General features: G+C 39.3%; 2 protein-coding genes across 2 annotated transcripts; both read left to right on the plus strand.

Moving 5' to 3' along the window:
* The first annotated feature begins 631 nt into the window (after nucleotides 1-631).
* On the plus strand, nucleotides 632-9,312 carry LOC140927498 (uncharacterized). Its single transcript, XM_073377157.1, has 12 exons — nucleotides 632-851; nucleotides 1,897-1,957; nucleotides 2,681-2,819; nucleotides 3,391-3,478; nucleotides 4,287-4,374; nucleotides 4,983-5,080; nucleotides 5,491-5,587; nucleotides 5,700-5,802; nucleotides 6,525-6,571; nucleotides 7,246-7,362; nucleotides 8,428-8,542; nucleotides 9,105-9,312. Exons 1-12 carry the CDS (start codon nucleotides 755-757, stop codon nucleotides 9,189-9,191), a joined length of 1,137 nt encoding a protein of 378 aa, XP_073233258.1. The 5' UTR covers nucleotides 632-754; the 3' UTR covers nucleotides 9,192-9,312.
* A 1,459-nt stretch (nucleotides 9,313-10,771) lies between these two features.
* On the plus strand, nucleotides 10,772-17,313 carry LOC140927496 (uncharacterized). The gene is made up of 12 exons (XM_073377155.1): nucleotides 10,772-10,928; nucleotides 12,153-12,213; nucleotides 12,323-12,461; nucleotides 12,743-12,830; nucleotides 13,532-13,619; nucleotides 14,127-14,224; nucleotides 14,600-14,696; nucleotides 14,875-14,977; nucleotides 15,134-15,180; nucleotides 15,660-15,773; nucleotides 16,095-16,212; nucleotides 17,163-17,313. The coding sequence occupies exons 1-12, from the start codon at nucleotides 10,835-10,837 to the stop codon at nucleotides 17,244-17,246; spliced, it is 1,131 nt and encodes a 376-aa protein (XP_073233256.1). The 5' UTR covers nucleotides 10,772-10,834; the 3' UTR covers nucleotides 17,247-17,313.
* Nucleotides 17,314-22,032: the final 4,719 nt, after the last annotated feature.

Raw genomic sequence — 22,032 nt, forward strand, 5'->3', positions numbered from 1 at the left:
AATTACTACGTGTATTTTACAGGGATGTTCTCCCCTATTCTAGTCCCTTGGGATTTCTTCTTTATGTTTGAGTACCCTTTGTGATGTACATAGTCGTACTTAAAATTTTCTAAGAAAGGCGAAAATTCAAATCTCCGTGAAATTTAGGTAGTGTTGTGTTTTTAGAAAGCCCGGTAGACGCGAAGGGAAGTGGTGGTGGCAAGGCATGGTGAATTAAAGAATGTTAACTTTTCATCAAGTGAAATAGTTTTTCATATATTCACTGGCCTTAAAATTCAACATCGCATTTAAATATTTGCGAATAAGTACGCTACTAATCGGCACGATCCAGTTCATTGTACAGTCCTCTAGCGATAGTATGCAACACTGTTTGTCACAATGGGCAAGCTACCCTTCTTGATCTCACGGGTCTCCTGTGGCTCAGTGCTAGAGCATCTGGATCTAGACTAGTATCCAATTCAAGAGCTCGGATTACTATTTTTCTGCGACACCTCTCAGTATAAAAATAAATGTCATTAAAATTCCCACCCTCGCCTGCCACGTAGGCTGCTATGCCAGCGGCGCGCAACGGTTGGTTAGCCTGTGGTAGGCGAGTCAGTAGATACTTTGTGTAAGCCTTGTCCGACTTGTGCATGTTTTCAAGCACGAGTGTTTGTATATGGCGCGCGGTCAACCCCTTTCTACGTTTATAATCCACTATGTTCGGTTAACTTGTAGACAAATTTAAGTAAAAAGAAGCATTATTCTTGCATTCATGGATTGTTGTCATATATGGCTTCGCGCCGAGACGAAACCAAACGAGCAACGTAGAGCGTTGACTCCGGACAAATGCAGACTTCTTCTGGAGAAAGGTACCTGCATAAGCTTATAAGCACATAAGACGCCGTCGCTGCCCAAAAGGGTGGATGTGCAAATTTTCTGCTTTTGATGCTGAAATAAGCAAAATAGTGGCACCTTCTCACTTCAAATACATTTTTTGTAGCCTGCAAAAATTGCGAGGTCGCGGGGGGGGGGGGGGGGCGGGGTGGACTTTAGGAATTTCTGGGTGGGTATGTGCCGCTGGAACCCTTAACCTATACCAGAGCTAGTTCAGCTGAATTTTCCTACCCTATACTAGAGTAAAGTCTCCAAATCCCCCTATCCTAGAGTAGCTGTTTTCCAGAAATTACTGAGGTCACTAGCACAGTAATCTAGCCAAAAAAAAAACCTTGTATCACAACCCTAGTCTCGATTAAACTCATCGCTAATGATGAGCTTGGGCAAGAATCCGCAATGATTTGCAAGTAGGCAAAAATTGATCTGCTATGATCAGTAAGCAAAGCTACAATGCAAAGCAACACTAGCAAAAGGGTACACAAGGAGCCCTGCAATTCCCCGTGGGCCGCCCCGTAGGTCACATACTGAAGTGGGAGAAGACCGCTAGCCAGCTCGCTCGAGTTTAACTTTGCCTAAATGATATTTAGCCACATTAAAACCTTCAACCAACTGATCAGTTTCCTGAAAAATGATACCCTATTCTAGACCCAAACGCTCTGATTTATATAGCCTATCCTAGAGTAAACTGCTTGAAAACCATACCCTTCACAGCAGCACATACCTATATAGCCCATATATTTCATTTGACACTATTTCCTCTATTGCTGTTTCAAGGCCATGTTGAATTGGTTGTTGGAAATTATTTCACTCTAATACCTTCTGGTGCCCCAGAGGAGAAGGCATGTATGGCTGAGCGGTTAGCACCTCAAACTCCTCACCTATTTTTTACCTTAATTGTGGCCCAGCGCGAAGTCAATGGCTATCTGTTGTACAAAGAGGGTTCATGAAAGGAACAAGGAACCCTCTTAGATTTCCCTGCTTGCTTTTAGATGATCTAAATGTTAAGAATTTTTTTATTAGGTTTTAAAGTCACTGTGGAGTTGTCTGACCAGTGTGTGTTCAAGGATGAGGAATTTCAATGGTTGGTGAATATTATCATGTAGCTTCTAAGTTTTCACAACACACATAGCCTGTGAATACGGCCATCTGTCCTTGCTTCTCACCGCTAGGAACATTTCGCAGGAAAGAAATATGCGCCTTATCAACAGGAATTCCATACTGATGATGTAAATCACAATGTTTACATAATTAATCCGTGAGTAATGAATTCCAAATGTTAATTTGTTCAATTTTATGTTTCTCCTGGTCGATTATGTTTATTTAGAGTTTTGTGTTCTTCTGTGAACGAGCTTTAGCAAAAATCAAATGCTTCTTCAAAGGATCTAATATATTCTATTAATATATTGACTGTTTTGTATTGAATTCATGGCATTAACATTTGACCTTTATGGCCTTTTGTATTTCGTCTGTCATTTGTAAACAATAGCTAGAACAAATTATATAACTTCTATGTTGACCAATCAGAGCTCCTGACAGGTTCCAGACAGATTTTACATCATCAATATGGAATTTCTGTTGCTGGTGGGTAGACGGCTGTATTTGTTTGTAGGCTACATTTCAAACAGCTTTATGCCTGAACCGTTAAACCAGAAGTAATCACGGTGCATTGATTTTTAAGTGTGTTTATCTGTATATAACTATTAAAATTGTTGTTTGGGTCTGACCAACAAACACACCATTATTAAGACAATCTTCTTTACAAGCACTCTTCTGACTAATATTTCTACTCATGATCATTTTGCAGTATTCCAGGTGTCAACATGGTTCCGAGTGGTTCATGGGTCAGTGCTCCAAAAGAGGCTGTTATTTTAGGGCTTAAGGAGTTACCTTCCAGCGAGGATCCAATAACACAGAGGCACATCTTCTTTGCTCATGCTTATAAGGTGGGGTGCCTTGAAAAGTATGTTTTGTATTTACAACTAATTTTTGATTCATCAGTTTATTTCATTAGTTATTGTGATCATGTTGGAAAGTGACTCGTCACCCTTGTAAACCCAGTAAGGCCAATGACCAGACTCTCTGATATGTTATATCTCATTACTTTGAAATTAACTTCTCTCTTCTTCCCACTCACCAGTCATTATTTACATTTATACTAGAAGAATTTATCGTTATCATGCATAACCTCAGATCAGGCTCTATTTTTTTTGCTCCGTAAATTGTACAGTGAGTGTGGAGGCTCCTCTATTAAATTATGGCAGATCCTTGGTCTTGCAAATGCATGTTTTCTTGGTTTGGTTATCTATAGACTGCATCATAAGATAACAAGACATTTGATCAATTGAATCACTAATTTGTGTCTAATTTGTCTTATAAAAAGTAGAAATAATGTTACAAGCCATGCAGGCTGATGATTCATATAGTTTGGTGCTTCAGTATTGTCAGCTTGAGCTCATCATTTTAATCTCATGAAAGTTAAAAAGGTTTTAATGTAAAAAAATATATTATTTCAAGAACCAAACAGGCTGGGCAAACTTACTCCACCGTTTCATCAAAGGAGGGGGAAGTATTTTGGATATTGAATTTATGACTGATGAAAATGGTAAGTGTTTGCATTGCAGATTTTGGATCCTATTCGATAATTTTAGCAGAAATTTGTGCTTTCTCCTACAAAGACAATCACAAAATAATTTAGTTAACAATTTGAAAGGTTAGGCTGCAAGAAATTTTCATCAAACCCTAAGTCGTATATTAATCAATTCTGATCCCCCTGGGTACAATAACTAACTGAATTCTGTGAAATCTGAAATTTGTAACATTTTACTGATGCTGGTGCAGTGTTCTTGCCAGGATTTTCCACCTTGGGGTCCACAGGACCCATAGAGAAGCTAAAAGGGGGTCATGAGGGAGAAAAGCAGGTCACAATTTTTAGATACAGTTAACTCGATGTTTTACTCACAGGTCTGAGTTAGAGTAAATACCTTGTACTTTCATAGATGATAAATATCCAGTTTTTACATACAGTTAGTTCAAGATTTTACAGCTCTGAGTTAGAGTAAATACATCATAATCAATTAAATTTTGGCTTTTATTATAAGGAAATGTATGTATTTGTATGAATGTTTACGTATGTTTTGTAATAGTTTTTTTTTTTCCTTCTTTGCACCCTTGGGACCCCTTGGGTTAATCTGAGTGCAGCATTGCCCGAAAAGGTGTGGCAATGCCGCAATGCCATGGTCTGGTAAGAACACTGGCTAGTGTCATTGGAGTCCATGATAAATATAAGATAGAAATATTTTCTATGCCCCTCTGAGGGAACAAGCTGTGCCCCGCCATACACTATTGTGAGTGTATTTGAGACATCTTTTTTAATACGTTAATATTGTTTTTGTACCTGTATTTATTTGAAGGAAGAAGAGTTGTGGCCGAATTCAGTGGAATGGCTGGACTTGGTGGAATGGGTGTAGGAATACTGGCCTGGTGCCACCAACAAATCAGGTATAAAGGAAATAAAAAAGATTAGGTCCCAGAATAGTGCATCGGGGTTCTTATTAAGTTTTACATGGCAAAGTTTCAGCCACAATTGCTTTTATATTCTCAAACTAATGCTCATAGCTCTTAATTTACAATATTTACAACTGGGTATGGGGTCGCTTCCTTGTCTATAATAATATCATTATCTTCACGTCAGACCTTCTCATAGCTTTGATTCATGGCCACATAGGAATCGTTGGCAGTTCTGTCTCTATAGCTAACTTATGCGAACCACTCAGATACAACATTCCACTCTTCCTGTGACCAACTTAAGTGTGTACCAGAAGGGGATGGGGTTGGGAGAGCAACAGAGGATCTGTCTGTCTTTGTCCCAAATTCATTAGCATGTATTGCCATACCCAAAAACAATGGAAAAATAAAAATTAATTGAGGTAAAAAATTAACTACAAAATATACATAGCTTGATAGCTTCACTGACTTAACCAAAATTGGGCAAGGATAAACTTACTTTATTACTTAAATAAACACTATTGGTTCTTGCTGCTGTTATTATGATAAACTCTGGTATATTAAGCTTGATAGCTGGTTGACTCCTCTTTCTCTCTTTTCAGTGCTGATAAGCCGATGCCTGCTGTAAAACCATATGACAGTGAAGCTGCATTCATTGATCACATCACCCAGCAGCTCAAGCAAGTTGCAAAGATAAAAGGTGATAAATTAGTTACTTAAATCAATGAAAAGGGTGCATCATGGAATAAGGCCATAGGTGACTCCTGATTGTATTTTAAATTATTTCTTCAGTTAAAAGCACATTCAAGGCAAACGGAAAGGAGAAACTATTTTCAGAAGTCTTTGGGGCTTTTTGCCAGGCACTCCTTTAATTCCTGATCTAATGATCAATGTTTTATCATGAAATTTCTTTTACTGCTGTAAGTACTAAGTTCATCATCATCTCATCAATTTTTTCCTAAATCTGTTCTTTTTTTTCTTATCAAATTTAATAAGCTTTAAAATAGTTATCATGATTACAATATCCTGATGGATTGTTTGGCAAGCACACTGCCGATGGATATGTCATTGCTTTATTATAAGATTAAATAGAACCACTTTGCCCTTCAGGTGTTCCTGAAGTATTTCCACGCATCATAGTGATTGGGGCTTTGGGTCGCTGTGGTAGAGGAGCCTTAGAGATGGCCAACAAAATTGGAATTCCAAAGTAAAATCACAGTTTTGTAAATTTACAGTTGAAGTATGTTTCTTAAACCGCATTACTTCAAACAGTATCCCAAAGCAAAATTGTTACCTGATCTAGGCCTTGATTGCTATAGGTCTGCTATTACGGAATGGGATTTAGATGAAACCAAGGCTGGAGGACCGTTCAAGGAGATACTGGATTTTGACATTCTTGTGAACTGCATACTTCTTGCAGAGGTATTTAAACCTGCTTTTTCTAGGGAACTTAAGCAAGGACAATGGTGATGGCAATGGGAACATGTTTCAAAAAAGCAATAAGTTTAGATTAACAAAACATCAAATTTGCACGTGCAGCACACTTTTCTGTACATTTCTTTGCCGTGACCACTGCACGACTATGATGTGAAAGTGCCTGATTTCACGTCTTGTGGAGGACATGAACACAAGATAACGACTTTCTTTTTCTTTTCCTGAACTTCCAAACAGTCTTTTAGAATTCAACTCCAGAAAAAATTGCCCACATTTGACAAATAACAAGACGGAATACACGCCATCAAGTTTGAAGTAGTGCAAATTCACTTTTTAAGTGACGGCTTAATAGCCATGAAGCTTAATAAGCTCCTCACTTTCTTTCAAGGTCGAGGCCATTGCACACAATACAGTTTTAGCCTTCCTCCTTCTGTAGCTGGACATCTGTCTAAGGCAACAGTGATTACTTGTTCCTGGCCATATTTTACTTTTTTGTTGTACAAGTAAATGTTATCTGAGCACATTGTATACAACTAGTTAACAGTTGCACATGTGTGAAATTATAAGATTCTTATAAGCAACCACGGCTCCCATAAGCAACCACCACATCTTTACATTTTGGTGGATACTTGTGCGAGGTTCAACTGTATATGTAGCCAACAGGAACTTTTTTGCTATTTCTTCATGCTTTTGGTTATTATTGGTTTCAGAAAATAAGTTCATTTGTCACAAAAGAAATGTTGGAAACAGATGAAAGGTAATAACCATCTACCCAGGCTAACTAATGACTTAATGGCCAACAAATGATTTCAAATTTGTCTAAAGAAAGCAGTTCATGTCAGGGGTATAATGCCATTACAGAACACTTGTCTACTGGTAATGGCAGGAAGTATTAGGAACGTCATGAATACGTAAGGGGGTGGGAAGTCAAATGATATCACACCGATAATATGGTTAGATGTCGAATAAAACTGTGATGAACTGACAAAGATACTAATGATGATGATGATGATGATGGCAATACTAATGCCCAGGAAAATGACGGTGACAATGCAGTTGATGATGAAGATGATGGCATTGATGATGACAATAATTTTATGACGGGGTAGTGATGACAATGACAAATTATGACAATTTTACTATGATAATTATAAATTATTTAAAAAACTTAGATTGGCATTTTGAGTCCAGCCTGAGTTCCTTTTCTCAGAAATGAGATTATTTCACGCACAATTTCAAGATTTACGAGAATTTTTTCCATTAGAGCTAATTGCTTCCCAGAACTTTTTTGCTTGACTTTCTTAAGGAGTGAGAATAAGAGAACCTTTGTTAAAATTGTTATAATCTGCAAGTCAATGGCTTATTTGATCATCACTGGTACCATAATGAGTAAGATGAGACTGACAGCCTGTATTGTTGCTATATTCATAGGAACCTTAGTGTGGTAGTTGATGTTAGCTGTGATCCCAACAGTCCATATAATCCGTTGCCATTCTACAATTCAGCAACAACATTTGATCAGCCATGCGAGAGAGTCAAACTTTCCAAGTAGGTTTACATTAACTCATGCCATGAGGGCAGTGAAAATTTGAGTGAAATTGTTGCTGTTCTTCAAGGAGGCGTGACCTCTAGCTCTCCAATGCCTGTTATTAATTTTTTATCCTTCTGTAGCTTTTATACTGTCTCCCCTCTCATGAAATTTGTAGTGAGTGCATCTTTAAAAGGTGTTATGGATCATCGCCTTAACTGACAGCACAGTTGCCGTTCAATATGGGTGAAAGTGGTAAAATTGCTAATAATATAAAAATAATCCCTTGAAGACTGACTGTAACATCCCCCCCCCCCCTGCTCTCTCCATTATCCACTATATATCACATGATGCTGGTCCCAGTTTATCAAAAGTTAGAATGCAATACCCATCCGATAAATTGCCCTGATACATATTAGGGACTCTAACCTGTTTAGCCTCCAAGCAAGCTGTCCAATTATGGCAAGTGAAGTGAACTACAAAGGAATGTACAAGCAAATTGCCAACCGTAGCTCACATTCGCGTCAGTCTTTCGGGGGTGGCTCTCGCATGACTTTTGCCACTCCCTTAAATGGAGAGCTTACTCGCAGACTATTAAGAAATAATTCCACGAGTGTGCTTTGAATATGAGATGGTAGATAGCCAAAGAGGCGCGTAGCATATTCAACAAGTGCGAGTGGAATAATTGTTTTATTAAAAACGGCCACATAATATCGAGAATTCTCTCCGACTTTATTTGTAAAAACAACCGATTTTCAGTTTGTTTTTAATTTTTTGAGCAGACGCGTACAGTTACCATATTTGGAGAGCATGGTATAATGGTTCATATACCATGATGGTCAAGCCAATCAGAGCTCTAGAATTGCATTATCCAATGATTCAGTTGTTAATAAAACCCATTATCAACTGGAAAGAGATTTGTATAGTAGACAGCACTATCCGCCTTTTGAATAACTTGGGCCTGGTGTTTCACTAGAATGCAACTTATCATTGCTTATTTGAGCAGTTAGAATATGTAAACGTTATGATGTTGTTCAAATGGTGTTTCATGCTAATTGAGCATGATTCGGCTCTGTCTTTTTCAGCTCCAGTAAGCCTGTTGATGTCTCAGCTATAGACCACTTGCCTTCTGTTTTACCACGTGAAAGTAGCGAACGATTTGCCAACAAAGTGACATCTTACTTGCTTAAATTAGATAAGGTACGTAATATTACAGAGACCACAGAGCATAATTTGATTCGTGGGTCTAATGTAAGCGCAAGCTGAACTAGCGTCCTTCTCAAATCAACGGAAATGCGTTTATTTCAATCAATTCTGAGAAAATTTTGTCAAATTTTTATCACCCTTCTGTTAGTTTCCTGCACAGAAACGTATATTTATAACACAATGTGTTTGCTTTTAACACAAATATTAGAAGCACGTTTGTAAATGCGAAAGAAAAAAATCGGGCAAAATTGTTGTTGGAGATATACAGTCAGCTCTCGCCTTGTGGACAACCCGCTATAACGGACAGTAGCTAAATCCCCGGTAAAAACAAATTACAGACGTTTGACTGAAATAAACTCTCGCTAATGAGGACACTAACTCAAAGTTCCTGTAGTGTCCTTTATAAAGGGAGTTGATTGAATATAGTCCACCCAGCTTCATGGCTCCGTGTATTATGAATCTATCTTACTTAAATGCAGCAATTGCTGTTTACTTATCAAGTAATTAACTGAATTAAGAGAATGGTAAAGCTTTACAGTGTGTGATTTTTTTCCAGGATCCTGTTTGGCTCAGAACCAAGACCATGTTTGATAAAAAAGCAGAAGAAGCTAAAAGATTGTTGGATTCAGGCTGTTATCAGTGAAATGAATTAGTGATTTTTCTTACGCTAAATGTTCATTGTTAGGTAGTAACTGATATTTGTAAGAAATAGCTTTTATGATCTATATTAAATGAAATTTGGTTGCAACATGCATTTAAGCTTAACGTATTTCAATTTATTGCCATGGCTCTATTAACTTGTCAAGTTTTTAAAACTTTATCTTTTATTTAACGAGATGAATAAAGAAATAAATGATTGAATAAAGATTCTTGTGCCTGTTTCAAGTTCAGACTCAGTAGCGTCAGTTTTTGTCTCTGTGATGGTGAACCTACTTCTCTGATCGAATTGTTTTTTAAGTGAATTATTAGTCGAGAAAGACCAGATAGTCAAACAACACAACAAGATGCAGATGTCGACGTCACTAAAGCCGCACTAACGTGTAAGGCCCAGTTCAGACGTCGTGCTTCTGCCGTGCCGAACTAAATTCAGGAATTAAGTTCGACAAAAGCACGGCAGAAGCACGGCGTCTGAATCAAACTTTTGAATTAAGTTCGACAAGCTCTGCCGTGCTACACGGCTCTGGCACGGCAGCGATTCAAACGTCGTGCTTCTGCCGCGCTAAGCAAAATTCATAAATTATATTAATGTATTTTGGCGAGATTGCGTTCCCACGGGGAGTTAGGAGGAGAATTGTTACGAGGCATCAGTAAATCCTGAATTTGGTTCGACTCTGGCACTACGTCTGAATCAAAGTTGTTTTCCTACCGTGCTACAGTCGAACCGAATTACAATTAGGTTTGGCACGACAGAAGCACGACGTCTGAACTGGGCCTAAATGAACTTTTTTCATCGCAAGGCTGGTATTGCGATAAAGGTGCTCTTTTAGCCACAACAAATTTTAACTAGAATGTTCAATTAGTCGCCTTGGCTTCATCAAGTCTTGTGTTAGTTTGCTTACAGATGTTGCAGTCTGTTCTCGATCAACCGTGACTATTGCTATTTGCTGCCAGGTACTGTGTTTATGGCCATCTTCTATTTTTACTTTTACAAGTTTCCTGCTTGTCCTTAGCTATTTGTGCTTTCCGCCATATCAGTGGGTCAGTGACCGGCCTTTTGGGCGTACCGTATTTACTCGAATAGACGCCGCGGCGTTTATTTCATTTTTTCGCGATCCAGCTGCGGCGTTTATTCGAGGGCGGCGTCTATTCTGGGGGCGGCGTTTGTTCAAAAATCACTTTAAAAACTTTATTGAAGCGAACGCTGAAAACAAACTTTGTGCACGAGTCACTGGAAAGAAAAAGAGAGAAGTCGGCTTGTAGTACCAGCGAAGTCTCTGTATTAACAGCAGAATTACGCGTTGCAAAATTTCTTGAAAGAGAACTTATTAACATAAGAGCAAAAAAGTACAGTCACTTTGAACTAAAAAATATTGTTCTAAAAGAAAATAAATTTCCATTGCTGGTTTAAACTTGAAATAGACTTTTCTTTAATAATTATTTTAAAGCATTATTTCCTCAAATAAACGCCGCACCGTAGACGCGGCGTCTATTCGGGGGCGGCGTCTATTCGAGTAAATACGGTAGTGAGTTGAAATTGAGAGCGGCCTGGGAATGTCCCGACCCAGGCTTCTATTCTGTTATCCCGCGAGAAAACAAACATTTCGAGAGAACGACGTGCGGTTGGTCATGGCGGTACATTTATGGCTTAGAGCAGAAACGAAACCGAATGAAAGACGCACTCATATCACACCAGAAAGGTGTAAAGATCTAGTCCAAGCAGGTAAGAAGAATCTAAGAGCCCTTGCGCTTTTCAAAATTGTGTATAAGATCCCTTCCCCTGCATCCGCGTTTTACTTGTATTGGACGTTCCATATTTTTCAGCAGCACCCCCTATAAAAAGATGGCTGGAATCCGTACCTTCAGTAATAGTCGGCGCCCTTTGCAAAATGAAATCCGAAGGGTTAATTTGGTAAGATTTCAGTACAGCCCCGTGCATTTAATATGCGTTCAGTAATATACCTTAATCATGCAGCAATCACGCTAATAACAATAAATATGGAATAAAGATCTAAACATGTATGCATAATAAATGTATGGGGCTGAGCGGAAATCTTACTAATTGGCTTCCTAATTACCAGTTCTTTTGCTGTTGTTTTGGTAATCCATTGGGCCATTCCACCCCTCTACCTTAGGGAAGTTTGGGTCCATTTTGCCACCCTATTTCCCAGGGGTAGGACTTCCACATAAACGTGACGGGGGTGCTCATCGTCTTGCTCAGGGGTTTCAAATGAAGATTTTGGTCTCACGTAAGGAGTTTGGGGTGGAAATTCACTATCTATTTTCCCATTCAGGTGTGCTTAAGGCTGTCCATTAAGAAATTTACCAAAAAGGCCATCAAGAAATCTAACTTTTAAAAAAGAACACGACATCCCTTGCACGACACAAATCTATTTCCATTGTTGGTCTCTTTTAGGGTCCAGTTTAAGCTTAAGCCACACCCACAGTGGTCTCCCTTAGGGGTTTAATTTTAATTTTCCAACAAGCATCCCTGTCACTTTTATGTGGGAGTCCCACCCCACACCCTGTTTAAGACAAGAGACCTTTTGTTGTGACCTTGATAAAGATCTGGACTGCACCCATCTTAGCGAAGGCTAAGGAACACTCCTAGGGGAAGGGGTGAGTCTTCACAAGTCATTTCTAAGGGGGAAGCTATGTCTTAGCACTTAAATCTTTGTTTTTTTAGGTTGTGAAACACATATATTTGTGTGTGTGCAACCTAGTTGTTGTCAGTCTGGAAAGTTGCAGTGGTGGTGGGAGGGGGAGGGGGGTTGGGTCCCAATTTAGATGAAATGGGCTTTCTAGTAGTTCCTAGAATTTCACTTGTGAGTCAATCAATCAATTATTATTATTATTATTATTATTATTATTACTACTCATTCTAGGTATGTTTCTTCTTGTCATTACCACCAGATTAACAGAAGCATAACTTACCTTTATGTTTAAGGTTTTAAGTTGACTGTAGAGAAGTCAGACCAGCGTATCTTCAAGGATGAGGAGTATGCAAGGTAAATTATTGTCTGAGACTGGTTTTATACATGATGTTGCATTTTTCTGTCAACCTCTCTCAGTAGTAATGTCTTCTTTTTTAAACTACTCAATTTATTATGTATACAGCATTCCTGGTGTGGAGATGGCTCCATTAGGCTCCTGGACAAGTGCTCCTAAAGGTGCATTTATTGTTGGCTTAAAAGAACTCCTGGAAACCGATGATCCAGTCACCCACAGGCATATCTTTTATGCTCATGCGTATAAGGTGAGAAATGTGCACCAATCAGCTGTAATAGGTTCTGGCAAGATGATCCAACTTTAGAAAGTTGTTAATATTATTCTTAATTTCATGACAGCAGCTAGAGCAAATACCCAAAATGGAGTTAAATCCAGTAAACTGTCAGTATGTGTGGTTATTAGGAGCTCTAACCTCATTTGCTCTATAATGTGACTTGCCTAAAGTAGAATCCACGGTTTCCAAGTTTAAAGTTACTAATTTCTTTAATGTCTTACTTAATGAATCTTTCTTTTCTCTTCTCTACAAAGAACCAAACTGGATGGGCGGAGCTACTTTACAGGTTTGTCAGAGGAGGGGGAAGCATTTATGACATTGAGTTCATGTGTGATGACACAGGTAAGGAATTGACGCCTGAAAAATAGTTACAGTCAACTCTCTCTCTTAACGGACACCTCAGTAAAACAGACACCTAGTGTTGGTCCCTGCCTTTCTTAATTTACTCCCTTTATTTCACTCTCTATAAGACAGACACCACTCTTAGATGGACACTTAGTACCGGTCGCAAAGACGTCCATCTTGACTGTCTTGAAGATTCACCTTTTTGTTTTCTCAGTGTATGAGAGGATTATATTAAACCACAAAAGGGGTGTCCTGTGAATGAAGTTGTAGATGTGCTTTCTTAATCTGCAGGACACCACAAAGGGCACCTTCTGATGAAGTGTGCTCCCAGCCAAAAAAAAAAAAATAAAAAAAATAATAATAATATTAGTAATAATATTATCCTTTTTATCATTATTATCATCATCATCATCTTTATTTTATTATCAGCACTTCCTAAAGAGTAAAATGTGTGAATGCTTCATTTTAAATCCACATCTCTCCTAAGGAGAGTTACACCCTGCACCTGCCCTGATCTTTGGGAAATCCCAATTTGGTTCCACAAACTCCTCCCAGCTTCAGAATCTCCAGTGCCCTCCCATGGGATTTGTGGGTGGGGTACCAATATTTTCTTGAACCTCGTGGACACAATGAATAAGAAATATCACTCAAGAGAGTTGCTTGTTCAACTAAATCTGATCTCACTGTTGTCTTACAAGGTAAATGTGTGGTTCCTGTGTTTTCTACCATGGCTGGACTGTGTGGAATGGCTGTTGGGGTTATTGCCTGGTGTCACCAACAGTTAAAGTAAGTTGTCTAACTCATAATCTTTCATGTAAATGGTCACTTTTAATAAAACATGATTATTATTTCATCCTTGTGTAGCATTTTACAGGGGTGGGAAAACATTCCATCTAGTTGCGTCCAGGACTAACATGCTAGATTCTCATGCTCAGCAAGTAACTTTTTATGCACACTTGCCCGAGGGCTATTAGACAAGTTATCTTTTATTAAATTGGCAACTATAAGACAAGCAAGCAATGGCCCCAGGCGAGCAAATATGTGAGCTGCTTTGGAATGTAAGTATTTTTGGAGCCCTGGACTAAAATTCCAAGAACTTCTAGCTGATTGTTTTCTTCAAGCCTGCGGGATCCCCACTAACAAACAAATAGGCCTTCCATAGCATGCTGTCCAATATTTCCTGTATTTATTAAACCTGCTTGGCAGGTGCTGGAAAAAGGGAAAAAATTGCAGGTTCCTTTCCAGAACTGTATAATTTAATGACACAACAATAGTGTATGTTTTTCTTTCTAGTCCAGATGTTGCCCTTCCATCAGTTTCAGCCTATGACAATGAAGAAAGCATGCTGAACTTTGTAAAATCTCAACTGCAAGACATCGCTAAGAAGAGAGGTATTATATGATTTTATTGGCAAAATTTCTTAGAACTTTATTATTAATTTTGTTTTCTCTAATACACTCATGTTTTTTGTAAGCTTGCCAGTGATATCATAATTGGCAACAGTTATTTCTTGGATTTCTAGTTAAAACATTTCACACTCGATCTGACATAAAGGCTTAAGCTAGCACTTGAAAAGTCACATATTAGTTCCTAAATTACAGGGCTCTTTCACTTTCCCTAAGTAATTAGTGACCATCTCCAGCTAATATGAAACCTAACTAATTCTTTCCACATAGAAAAATGATTATTTCCTCAAGAGGATCTGGACATGACTTTTCTTCCTTGTATGTATTGAAATAATAAAAAGATAATGGCAACTTTTGCAGGGGTGGCTAAAGTTTTTCCTCGGATCCTTGTGGTTGGTGCCTTGGGTCGCTGTGGCAAAGGTGCTATTGAGATGCTTCTGAAAATGGGAATTCCTAAGTATGTCTCACTTACACCTGTATAGTGTGTGCATTTTCTTCTAGTGAATATTAATTATTCTTTCATTCTTTTATAATTGTACACAACTTAAAGATACGCAATTTTCCAGATCATTACATGTCAGTTGTTTACTCTACTGATTTTAACAGCAGCTTGTAATTTCTTTTTGTGATGGAAGATCAAATATTGCAGAGTGGGATATAGCTGAAACAAGGGCTGGAGGACCATTTCCAGAGATTCTGCAGTACGACATCTTTGTGAACTGTATATTACTCACTGAGGTACTAGTGTTTAACTTAGAAAATTCCCCACCCCCTCCCCTTCACACTCTAACTACCTGAGATACCCTGTTGAACGTGATTTTTTCTACTTGGTAAATGGTGTAAAAAGAAATTCTGGTAGCATATTGATGTATTTTTATGTTTTTTATGCATTAGAAAATTCCCCCGTTCATTACCAAGGAAATGTTGGACACAGATGAAAGGTAAAACAACTACTTTTATGTTGGAAACTAGTCAGGATCTGTGTTGGGGGTGGGTGGGGGGGGGGAGTAAAGTTATGCGGCTCTCTCCTCTGCAAAGAAGCCTAAAAAAAAAAGAGGACTGAGATGTGAGGACCAAAAACTTCCATGGGGCTTATTTTTCTGCCCATCTCCAACCCCCTGGTGAAACAAAGAGTCCTCTGCTGGGAGAGCTACAACCCCAGACAAAACACTTGAGCCTGACATTTCCATGGATTTTCTAACTCGTGCCATGAATCTCCGCTCAAAGGAGCAAAGTATCCCCCCTCCTTTACTTACCCCCTGTTTAATGTTGTTTGGGCTAACATCTAAGGATAGGTATTTTCCTCTAATTATTATTTTGTGTCTTAACAGGTTTTGTCTGATGTTGTAGCTTTTAGTACCGGGCAACATTATTGCTTTGCAGTATCATCAACATGGCCCACATTTTTTTTTATGAACAGGTCCCTAAGTATTGTTGTTGACATCAGCTGCGATGCAAGCAGTCCTAACAACCCTCTGCCATTTTACGACACTTGCACATCCTTCAAAGAGCCAACTTGCAGAGTGAAACTAAAGTAAGTCATTCCAAGATACAGTTTCTTTGATGGTTCAGAAGAAAGAGAAATCTACCGTCAGAAAGCTCAGAACAATTTCCCAGCACCAGATAAGAGTCGAACTCACGACCCTCCGCGTTCTGAGATCGGACACTCTAATAACTCAGCTACTGGAGCACTCTATGGCGAGTTGGTTGTAATTTAATTACGACTGTTGAAACTAGTTTAACAGAGTTGTTGCTATTTTTAAGAGTTTGAATTGCTAAAACTACCGTAACGGGTAACTTGAAGAAAAAAATCGCAAAAAACTAATTATTATGTTGTCTTGCTTTGTATTTTTAGCAAGTCACCAAAGCCCTTAGATGTTGTTGCCATTGATCATTTTCCCTCCTTATTGCCGAGAGAAAGTAGCACAAGATTTGCAGATGACTCTACTCCACATTTGCTCAAATTAACTGAGGTGTGCTTTGACTATCTTAAAATGCACCAAAAGTAGTTTTTCTCCTTATTCCCAGGCTGTGATGATGAGTGGAAAGTAAAACATTCAAATAAGCTAAGAGAACTTTTATATTTTGGGGCTTTTCTGTTCTCTTGAATGAGCCTATAGGCTGGATGACGTTCAAATTGTTGCAAGTAAAAGGTGACTGATCAATTGGTCTGCTTGAAATGTACCTGAACGCCGGCAGTTACGGCGCGGACAGGATATAGACATCAAAGAATAAGTCCACGCCAGGGTGTCATAACTCGGAAAGGTTATCGCTGGCATTGAAAGAGCCTTTAAAACCGCTGAGCCTGAGAAACTTCTCGGGTACGTGTATTGTGTGGGGTCACTCTGCGTAGCGGGCGGGATTTAGCTAAGCGTGCCGAAGTGCTTTTTGTTTCAGCAGTACAGCAGTGAGAAGAACATAGCCTGCATGACAGGCGCTTTATGAGCCAAGCGGGGCGAACGCGATATTTCGCGCGGAGCGCGACACGAGCCGCGCGAAATATCGCGTTCGCCCCGCTTGGCTCATTAAGCGCCTGTCATGCAGGCTAAAAGAACAGGTCTTTAGACCCGGGAGCAGCCCAAGGGGCCTTGGCGCTAGTTACGCGCGTAAGAAGAGCACGCGCCGAAGAGCACTCCACCCCTAGCCTGTGTACAGACCTCTCCTCCCCACAGGAAGGGGAGGGGGGGTCTGTACACAGGCTATCCCCCGTCATGAAACTCCCCCGCCATTCTCCCAGGGGCGCATTACAGCCGAAATATATACAGAGGTTATGAGGCCTCTGGCGGTCCAGTTAAAGCCTATGTGTTCTTCGAACTCCTAGTTTAAGGAGGATCATTGCGTCGGAGAGTTGTAAAGTCCGTGATATGAGCCAGTCATCTTGTATTAGTTCTTAGGAATGATTTTGTTGCTTTGCTTTACACAGGTTGATTCTTATCCCGTGTGGGTGAATGCCAAGAAAATGTTTGACCTAAAATCGGCAGAAGCCGAGGCTGTTCTTAAAAAATAAGAAAAACAACAGATGGCAACGCTATCTACGTGAACTGGAATATATGCATCAGAAGAGAATAATACAGACGCAGCTAGCTTGCAAAAATTAAAATGGTAGAGGCAATAAAAAGATTCTACTTTTGACATTTAAGTGCTTATATGGTCAAGCTCCTACTTACTTACAGCGGTTACCACTAACACGCGCCTTTGAAGGGTTTTTTTCTGTCTGTTTAAACCTGAGTTTTCGTGGAGGTCAATCAACTGTTTCCATTGTTTCCCACGCGCTCTGACAGAGAGGGTTCCCTCATCGCTGAATGAAGGGGTGGGGTGGGTAGAAAACGAAGACCTAAGACCTAAGACCTAAGACCCAAAAACGAAGACTCCCCCCCCTCAAAATCACTTATAAATATCTAGAAACGGGTATCTCGACCTTAGATGTGTAAGAAACAAGCAACAATATCTTCAATTATACAAAATATCGACCAGGGTCTTCGTTTTTCTACACAATCCCCCCTGTGTGTGGAAAACAAAGACCCCCCTCAAGATCACTTGGAAACGGCTGGAAACTGCTTTTAACGACTTCTAGACTCTAAAGGAATGTAAGAAACAACACGGCTCCTGACGATTTCCAGTTATACAAAATTTCGACCAGGGTCTTCGTTTTCTACACAATCGCCCCGGTGTGTAGAAAACGAAGACCCCCCTCAAAATCCCTTGGAAACGGCTGGAAACTGCTTTTAACGACTAGACACTAAAGGAGTGTAAGAAACAACACGGCTCCTGATGATTTTCAGTTATACAAAATTTTGACCAGGGTCTTCGTCTGAGTTTTCTGCGGAATCATCCTTTCCTGTAAAGTGTTCGAAGTCATGTCTTCCGTGATCGCCATGAAAATTCCCCGTCCCAGTCACTTATTTGAGTGTCCTTCGGAAAAGCCCTGCGCAGAAGAGAAACGCTTCCCCAATAAAATTCTAGACTATTCACAGCTCTTGAGTTCCACTCTAAACATCACACAGGAGGGATGTGAGAAACTGCAACGAGTGCAAGCACAAGGGAGCGTTGTCCCAGGGAAAAGAAAGGTCTTACGTCTTCTCCTTATTCAGTGAATCCGCTTACTACGGACACTTTCTATGGTGTCTGTATTAACGAGGATTGACTGTACCGCGAGTATAAGGAGTATTATAATGATGAATTCTACAAAGTAAAACTAAAATGAAACAGAAACACTTTCCTTGGAAATTCAATATGTATTTAATTAGGAAAATATCAGGGGCACCCAACGAGAATGTAGTTCAAAACCACTTGAACATAGCATTGTTAAACGTATTTTGGTATTTAAACGGTAGATATAGGTATATTTTTATCCCCTAAAAATTTTTCATCTGTTCGGATTTCCTAGCTGGAAGTCTAGTGATCCGAAAATTAAGCAATAGAAAACTTTTTTCCTGTGTTTGCATAGCCTGATATAAACACTCGAGGCGTTGGGAGAATTCTCGACAGTTATGCAAACCCTCGAAGACTCCTCGACTTCGTCTCGGGTTTGCATACTGTCTCGGATTCTCCCAACCCCTCTCGTGTTTATATCAGGCTATGCAAACAGGGAAAACGTTTTCTATTGCTTAATTACATACATTGTAAGATATGGATTTCGGACTTCTTCTGACATTAAATAACCACGTCACTCGGGATATCTTAATGTTGTCATGGGTTTAATCTCCAACCTTGTTTCTATAAACGTCAACATTTTCATCTGAAAAATACGAGTCTTCAAGTCTCTGCTCACAGTCACGTCTTTATTACTGACGATAGAAACCTCAAGCAACCACAAGAAGAACGTCAAGAACGCAAAAAATGAACAAACAATGTTTATAACACTCATCTGACTCATTCATTTATCTACAGTGGAACTTCGATTTAACGAACCTCTATATCACGAACGATTTTCTTCAGCCCGGCAAAAATTACAGTAAAATGTATGAAACAGAACCTCGATTTAACCAATCTCCATTTAAAAATCCTCGTTATAAATACAACTAACACAATCCAGAATCCTAATCGTAAGATATACCTCGATATAACGAATAAATGTCAACATATGATAAAGAAGAAAGCCAAACAGACCAACAAGGATAAAATTTATGCGTATAGCAGTTTTAAGCAGTTTTGTTTTCCTTTTCTTGAGTTTCTAGTGCCTTATAGCTCGGTGTTACACCACGTATAATTACAGTTATACTACTGCATGAGAAATTTCAGCAATTTGATTGGCTTAGAGCAGTGGTATTTCAGCTTAATTTGAAATACCTACATGTGAAAATTTCAAACCTTTTGCGGTTAGTAGTATAAACAAATAATAGCATAATTTGTACGTGATATTTGGCATAAATACCTCTCGTGATATTTCAAAATTGTCTCAAATTTCACTCGCCTAACGGCTCGTGAAATTACATATAACAATTTCGAAATATCACTCGTGGTATTTATGCCAAATATCACTACAAACCATGCTATTACCCACACTAATTGTTCAGATCCGGAAATACTGGGTTTTGTAAATTAATCATTAACTATACCTCTGTAAAACGACCATTTTGATTGATTTCCGAAAATTCGTTACAAACAAACAAACAAATACCGTATTACATGGTATTAATTCGAGTAAACGATGCCCTCGAATAAACGCCGCACCTATTCACAAGAATGAGGCTAATAAGAAAAAGCTCGGTACAACTTGATAATTTACACCGTCCAGACATTTACGATCCTATATCAGCAAAATGAGGGAGACATTGGTGAACCTTTAAATGACATAATATTTACAAACGATTTACACTAACTGTTGTCATTGATTTTTAAAAAACGATTTCGAAATAAAAGGCACCCTCGAATAAACGCCGCATTGGAAACGCGGAGAAACCAGAGTTTCGTTCACGGCACTGCTCCAGATCGGAGGGATATATTTTTTCATACCTACAAGAAAATATAATTTCTCGTGAAACGTTTTTATTTGCCTATGGAAGTTAAAATTTCAAACAAGAAAGGAGCTACATTATGGCCACTCACAAAAAATGTTCTGACTGTTTGATTATACGAAAGCGTCTTGAAACTCGCTCCTGAGATACTTCCTGTGTGATTTACTCAAAGAATCAGCGACATGGGACGGAATTTCAACATAATCCCAATTGAAATAGGGGAATCTCTTAATGATGCAATGATGTAATTGGAAATCTTCAGGGGCCGTGTCGTTTCTTACGCTCCTTTAGTGCCTAGAAGACGTTAAAAGCAGTTTCGAGCCGTTTCCAAGTGATTTTGAGGGGGGTCTTCGTTTTCTTCACGCCGGTGGGATTGTGTAGAAAACGAAGACCCTGGTCGAAATTTTGTATAATTGAAGATATTGTTGTTTCTTACACATCTAAGGTCGATATACCCCTTTCCACACATTTATGAGTGATTTTGAGGGGGGTCTTCGTTTTTGGGTCTTAGGTCGTAGGTCTTCGTTTTCTACCCACCCAGCTAGAGTGGCACTCGGCTATCGCCTCGTGCGACTCTTACGCTTCTTAACAACCCCCGGCGTGCATCCATAACTCCATGGTTGCACGCTGCACGTTTACCATTTCTAAAATCGCCACTCGTGGCTTCGGCCTACGGGCCGAAGGATCCCGCCTCCCGCGAGAAAAACCTCTGGTACCCAGGGTAAGAGAAAGAAGCTTTATTTGTTAAATCGGCTATCCCATGGCAGGCATTAGAGGCGTCAGCTGACTAAGTAAAGTATTATTTACTACTTTTATCTGTATTACGAAAACCTACGGTTGAAATTGTTACATTTTAGTTAAAACCTGGAACGACTCGGAGTTAAAGCCTGAGCACTAGAGACAAGCGGAATAAAAGAATAGTACAACGCTAATAGAGGCTGGCAAAACGATGCAGGCGCTCTTAATGAAGGTGCTTGACCTTATAATATACTACAGACAAAATTGCCTCGACTAGACTGGTCGGCGTCAAGTGTAATACATTTACAGGGGGTGGGGGGGTTCTAATTATCTCCATGGGATTCAAGGAAAATAATGTAATAATAATAATAAAAAAGAAATAAAAGAAATACATTTTGGTTCGCATATATTAGCAATAAATAAAATAATAAGTTAATAATAACTTGTTCGCCGAACAGCTTTTCAAAGTTCATTGTTTTTGTTTGTTACGTTTGATATAATGTGTGGGAGATATTTTTGTTTGATATGAAGCTGAAATCACAACTAAATTCTCAAGTTCCATAGTGAATATAGACTCGTTCTTGCCATTATTAACCATTACAATTTCCCCAAATTTGATTATTGCATAAACTGCTTTATTTTTTTCACTCAGTCCTGCTACCATTATTTATTGACCACATAGTTTCTTCTGGGTTAAGTTACAGTTAAGGAGCTTACCTTCGAAAACTTTAATGATTCACCGCCAGGCTTGGGAGGATCGCAAGCAGGGGCGGATCTAGGGGGAGGGTGCAGGGGGTGCGCCCCCCCCCCCCTTGAGATGACCTGCGGTTTTCTAATACAACTGGTATTCTGCAAAAAAAACTATGTGGTTTGCGGTTGAAGTAGAGCAAGAGACGAGTACACCCCCTCCTAAAAAAAAATCCTGGATCCGCCCCTGGCAAGTGAGTCCCATGACTACCTTGGGTTAGAAACCAAGCGTAATGAATACAGACTGAGTACCTTACAACAAAGCACTAACAGCTTCCTCTGCAGGCGCTTCGAGACTCGCGCGACATAAGGCGAAAGACTGGAAATAAGAGAAGCGCGAAGCTTTGTGGG

This window comes from Porites lutea, chromosome 2 (genome assembly GCF_958299795.1).
Source record: "Porites lutea chromosome 2, jaPorLute2.1, whole genome shotgun sequence".
NCBI classification, from domain to species: Eukaryota; Metazoa; Cnidaria; class Anthozoa; order Scleractinia; family Poritidae; genus Porites; species Porites lutea.